The 6,000-nt window shown below is 43.8% G+C and overlaps 1 protein-coding gene and 1 non-coding gene across 4 annotated transcripts in view; one reads left to right on the top strand and one right to left on the bottom strand.

The window, feature by feature from the left end:
• Nucleotides 1-6,000, bottom strand: part of NUP98 (nucleoporin 98) — a 130,901-nt gene that overhangs the window by 15,069 nt on the left and 109,832 nt on the right. For all 3 annotated transcript variants that reach the window (XM_025358533.1, XM_025358532.1, XM_025358534.1), the window contains exon 28: nt 4,373-4,515. In XM_025358533.1, the coding sequence (XP_025214318.1) occupies nt 4,373-4,515 (143 nt within the window). The remainder of the gene's footprint in view (nt 1-4,372; nt 4,516-6,000) is intronic.
• On the top strand, nt 5,060-5,161 carry LOC112607514. Its single transcript, XR_003115851.1, has one exon. It is a non-coding gene; the product is annotated as a small nucleolar RNA U13 (small nucleolar RNA).

Here is a 6,000-nt window from a genome sequence, read left to right as displayed (position 1 = left end):
AAAAAAAAAAAAAAAAAAAAAAAAAACATAGACACCTGTAAAGGCACCATCACGATCAAGAAAATAAACACAGCAGGGTGCAGTGGCTCACGCCTGTAATCCCAACACACTGGAAGGCTGAGGTGGGCGGATCACTTGAGGTCAGGAGTTCGAGACCAGCCTGGCCAAGATGGTGAAACTCTTGTCTCTACTAAAACTACAAAAATTGGTAGTGTATGCCTGTATTCCTGGCTACTCAGGAGGCTGAGGCACAAGAATTGCTTGAACCCAGGAAGCAGAGGTTGTGGTGAGGTGAGATCACACCACTGCACTCTGACAGAGTGAGACTCCATCTCAAAATAATAATAATAATAATAATAATGACTCAATTGTAACCTCAACCTCCTGGGCTCAAGCGATCCTCTCACTTCAGCCTCCTAAGTAGCTAGGACTACAAGTGCATGCCACCATGCCCACCCGACATAAGAAATTTTTTTTCATAGAGATGGGGTCTCATTATATTGCCCAGGCTGGTCTTGAACTCCTGGGCTCAAGTGATCATCCCACTTCAGCCTCACAAACTGCTGGGATAATACAGGCATGACACACCATACCTGGCCTTTCTTATTACTGAATTTTCAGAGTTCTTGATGTATTCTTGGATACAAGTTTTCTGTCAGATCTACAAATTGTAAGTATTTTCTCCCAATCAATGGTTTACCTTTTCATTCTCTTAATAGTCTTTCTATAAGAAGCAGTTTTGAAATTTTGTTGAAGTCCAATTTACCAATTTTTTTCTCTTATGAATTGTGTATTTAGTGTCCACTTAAGAAATCTTCTGCCTAACCTACAGTTGCAAAAATTTTCTGCTTTGTTTTCTTCTAGAAGGTTTATAGTTAAGTTGAAATTTAGGTTTGTAATCCATTATGAGCTGGATAAACAATAGAGATAACCAATGAAGCCAGAAGGTGGTTCTTTGAAAAGGTCAATATGATTGCTAAACTCTAGGTAGACCAACCAAGAAAGAAAGAGGACACAATTATTGAATACAAATTACCAGTATCAAAAGGAAAGAGATGTTGTTAAAGATCCTACAGATATTTAAAATGGTTAACAAGGAAATGTTATTAATAACTTGATGCTAATAAATTTTGTGACTTTAGGCCAGGTGCGGTGGCTCACGCCTGTAATCTCAAGCACTTTGGGAGGCCAAGGCGGGTGGATCACGAGGTCAGGAGATCGAGACCACCTTGGCTAACAAAACAAGGCTGGGTGCAGTGGCTCATGCCTGTAATAGACATTTTAGCAAAGATGTACAGACGGTAAATAAGCACATGACAAAGTGCTCAACATCATTAGACATTAGGGAAATGCAACTGAAACAATGAGAATTTCCAGTATGGGAAGATGAAAAAAGTTCTGGAGAGAGTGGTGATGATTGTATAACAACGTGAATGTACTTAATACCACTGAACGGTATGCTTAAAATGGTTAAAATAGTAAATTTTAGTTACATTTTACTACTAGATGATTAATACAGTTAAATACTGGTCAGGTGCAATGGCTCACACCTGTAATCCCAGCACTTTGGGAGGCTGAGGCGGGAGGATCACTTGAGGTCAGGAGTTCAAGACCAGCCTGGCCAACATGGCAAAATCCCGTTTCTACTAAAAATACAAAAATTAGCTGGGCTTTGTGGCGCATGCCTGTAACCCCAGCTACTCAGGAGGCTGAGGCAGGAGAATCGCTTGAACCTGGAAGGCAGAGGTTGCAGTGAGGCAAGATTGCGCCACTGCACTCTAGACTGGGCGACAGAGAGAGACTCTGTCTCAAAAAAAAAAAAAAAAAAAAAAAAAAGAATTATATATGTATTTAAATACCGTGTATTTAAAATAAATCACATTAAAGATTTGAAATGAGATGAGCTATTTGTGTGACTAGAGAAAAACAACCCCAAAAACCTTAAGTATTTCTAAGGTAATGTAAGAAGACATCTCTGCTGCATGCAGTGGCTGACACCTGTAATCCCAGTACTTTAGGAGGCCAGGGCAGGTGGATCGCTTGAGCCCAGGCGCTTGAGACCAGCCTGGGCGATGTGGCAAAATCTTGTCTCTACAAAAAATACAAGAATTAGCTGAGTATGGTAGTGCACTCCTGCAGCCCCCAGCTACTCGTGAGGCTGAGATGAGAGGATCACCTGAACCCGGGCGGTTGAGACTGCAGTGAGCCATGATCATTCCACTGCACACCAGCCTGGGTGACAGAGCAAAACCCTGTCTTAAAAACAAAACAAGGCTGGGTGCAGTGGCTCATGCCTGTAATCCCAGCACTTTGGGAGGTTGAGGCAGGCAGATCACGAGGTCAGGAGATCGAGACCATCTTGGCTAACACGGTGAAACCCTGTCTCTACTAAAAATACAAAAAAATTAGCTAGGCGTGGGGGCGGGTGCCTCTAGTCCCAGCTACTCGGGAGGCTAAGGAAGGAGAATGGCGTGAACCCGGGAGGCGGAGCTTGTAGTGAGCTGAGATCGCACCACTGCATTCCAGCCTGGGCAACTGAGCAAGAATCCGATTCAAAAAAAACCCCCAAAAAACAAAAAACCAAACACCAACTCTGAGATAGTTCTAATTACATGGTTAGAAATAATAATAGCATGTGTTAATATATTATTGTTGGACACATAAACCACCTTGCATTTCTTTCTTTTTTGGAGACAGGGTCTTACTCCTATTGCCCAGGCTGGAGTACAGTGATGCAATCATGTCTCACTGCAGGTTTGACTTCCCATGCTCAGGTGATCCTCCCACCTCAGCCTCCTGAGTAGCTGGGACTACACACCACCACATGCTGTTAATTTTTTTTTTTTTTTTTTAAGTAGAAACAGGGATTTGCCATATTGCCCAGGCTGGCCTAGAACTCCTGGGCTCAAATGATCTGCTGGCCTTGGCCTTCCAAAGTGTTGGGATTACAAGCATGAGCCACCATGCCTGGCCTGCAATTTTTTTTTTTTTTTTTGAGACAGAGTCTTGTTTCATCACCCAGGCTGGACTGTAGTGGCGCGATCTTGGCTCACTGCAACCTCCAACTCCCAGGTTCAAGTGATTCTCCTGCCTCAGCCTCCTACGTAGCTGAGATTACAGGTGCCTACCACAACACCCGGCTAATTTTCATATTTTTAGTAGAGACAGGGTTTCACCATGTTGGCCAGGTTGGTCTCAGACTCCCTGACATCAAGTGATCCACCCGCCTCAGCCTCCCAAAGTGCTGGGATTATAGGCGTGAGCCACCGGGCCCGGCTGCCTGCATTTTTTTTTTTTTTTTTTGAGACGGAGTCTCACTGTGTCGCCCAGGCTGGAGTGCAGTGGCGTGATCTCCACTCACTGCAAGCTCTGCCTCCCAGGTTCACGCCATTCTCCTGCCTCAACCTCCAGAGTAGCTGGGACTACAGGTGCCCGCCACCACACCCAGATAATTTTTTTGCATTTTTAGTAAAGACAGGGTTTCACTGTGTCAGCCAGGATGGTCTCAATCTCCTGACCTCGTGATCCACCCACCTCGGCCTCCAAAAGTGCTAGGATTACATGCATGAGCCTCTGCATCCTGCCACCTGCATTTTTTAATAAACATGTACACACAGATACACATATACACACACAAACCAAGATACTACATGTCCAATAAAATGGTAAAATTTAAACAACTAATAATACCAAATTTTAAAGAGTATTTGGAACAACTAGAGATATTACACATTATTCGTGGGAATATAAAATGATACAATAACTTCTGGGTCTGTTCACAGCAGATTTATCAATAATGGCCAAAAATAAGAAAACCTAACTGTCCATCAACAAATGAATAGATATATAAATCATGTATCCCCCCCCAAAAAAAAACCCAAACTAACTTTTGATACATATAAACATGAAAAAAAATCTCAAAATTATTATGCAGAATCAAAAAAGCTAGGCGCAAGAAACATACAGTATGATCTCCACATAAAATTCTAGACCAGCAAAACTAATTTATAGTAACAAAAAACTAGTCAATAAGTATCTGACTGAATGCAAAGGGGCACACAGTTGTTTTTCAACGGCAGTGGAAATATCAGCTTAGCTGTGATGCTACTTACAATGCAATAATCACTATAAAACTTATCACACTACATACTTTACTATATGTAAACTATACTCATTAAAGTTGATTAAAATAATTTTTAGACTTCTAATTCTAGTTGTAATGCTGTTTCCATTCAACTACTATAAGTCATATTTGGAAGTTTATATGGACTTACAGTAATTTGGGGGCGTATAAAAGGGAAAGGACACAGCAAAGGACTCCTCTGGGGCTCATGGAGCACGCAAGTGACAATAAAGCCTGGCTCTGGTTTACCTGTCACTGTAGAGTTTTAGAAGGTGAAAGCAGACATCTTGAAGTTGTGCCTGTGAGTTTTGCTCCTCCGCTATCACACAGCCAGAACCCTCCAGATATGAAGGAAGTGGGGAGCAGGCGTATCTGTCGCTGTCAGAGGTATTCTGAAGGAATAATTTGATAAAACAATACATTAGCTCCTAATCAGTTTTACTAGATGCCATCATGTTTCTTTTTTTTGAGATGGAGTCTTACTTTGTCACCGAGGCTGGAGTGCACTGGGGCAATCTCGGCTCACTGCAACCTCCGCTTCCCAGGTTCAAGCAATTCTTCTGCCTCTGCCTCCCGAGTAGCTGGGATTACAGCTGCACACCACCACACTTGGCTAAGTTTTGTATTTTTAGTAGTGACAGTGTTTTGCCAAGTCGGCCAGGCTGGTCTGGAACTCCTGACCTCAGCTAATACACCTGCCTTGGCCTCCCAAAGTGCTAGGATTAGAGGTGTGAATGACTGCACCCGCCCTAGATGCCATTATGTTTCAAATACTTAAGACACCTGTATTAAGCATGCGTAGACAGCCATATGCAGTGGCTTGAGCCTATAATCCTAGCACTTTGAAAGTGGGAGGACTGCTTGAGCCAAGTAGTTCAAGACCTGCCAGGGCAACATAGCAAGACCCCATCTCTACAAATAAAAAAATAAAATTGTATTTTTTGTAGTTCATAAGCATGATTGGGTGTTCATGCATGCATGTGTGAGATGTGCCACCCTCGAACCTTGTGATAACACTGGCATATTACCCATCTGACATAAAAAGATAACATTTTTTTTTTGTTTGTTTGAATTAGCCAGGTATGGTGGCATGCACCTGTAGTCCCAGCTACTCAGGAGGCTGAGGCAGGAGGGTCACCTGAGACTAGAGTCCAGGAGGTCAAGGCTGCAGTAAGCTGTAATTGCCCCACCGCACTTCACTCAAGTTTTGGGTGACAGAATGAGATCTGATCTCGATTAAAAAAAAAAAAAAAAAAAAAAGCTAGGCACAGTGGCTCACACCTGTAATCCTAGCACTTTAGGAGGCCGAGGCGGGCAGATCACAAGGTCAGGAGATCGAGACCATCCTGGCTAACATGGTGAAACCCCACCTCTACTAGAAATACAAAAAATTAGCCAGGCATAGTGGCACGTGCCTGCAGTTCCTCAGGAGGCTGAGGCAGGAGAATCACTTGAACCCGGGAGGCAGAGGTTACAGTAAGCCGAGATCATGCCACTGCACTCCAGCCTGGGCTACACAGCGAGACTACATCTCAAAAGAAAAGTGAATAGGCCGGGCGTGGTGGCTCAAGCCTGTAATCCCAGCACTTTGGGAGGCCGAGACGGGCGGATCACGAGGTCAGGAGATCGAGACCATCCTGGCTAACACGGTGAAAGCCCGTCTCTACTAAAAAATACAAAAAACTAGCTGGGCGCGGTGGCGGGCGCCTGTAGTCCCAGCTACTCGGGAGGCTGAGCCAGGAGAATGGCGGGAACCCGGGAGGCAGAGCTTGCAGTGAGCTGAGATCCGGCCACTGCACTCCAGCCTGGGCGACAGAGCAAGACTCCGTCTCAAAAAAAAAAAAAAAGAAAAGAAAAGTGAATAGACAACCCAAAGG

Source organism: Theropithecus gelada, chromosome 14 (genome assembly GCF_003255815.1).
Source record: "Theropithecus gelada isolate Dixy chromosome 14, Tgel_1.0, whole genome shotgun sequence".
Taxonomy (NCBI): domain Eukaryota; kingdom Metazoa; phylum Chordata; class Mammalia; order Primates; family Cercopithecidae; genus Theropithecus; species Theropithecus gelada.
Note: the sequence above shows the minus strand (reverse complement) of the source record. Positions and strands in the feature narration are given on the sequence as shown.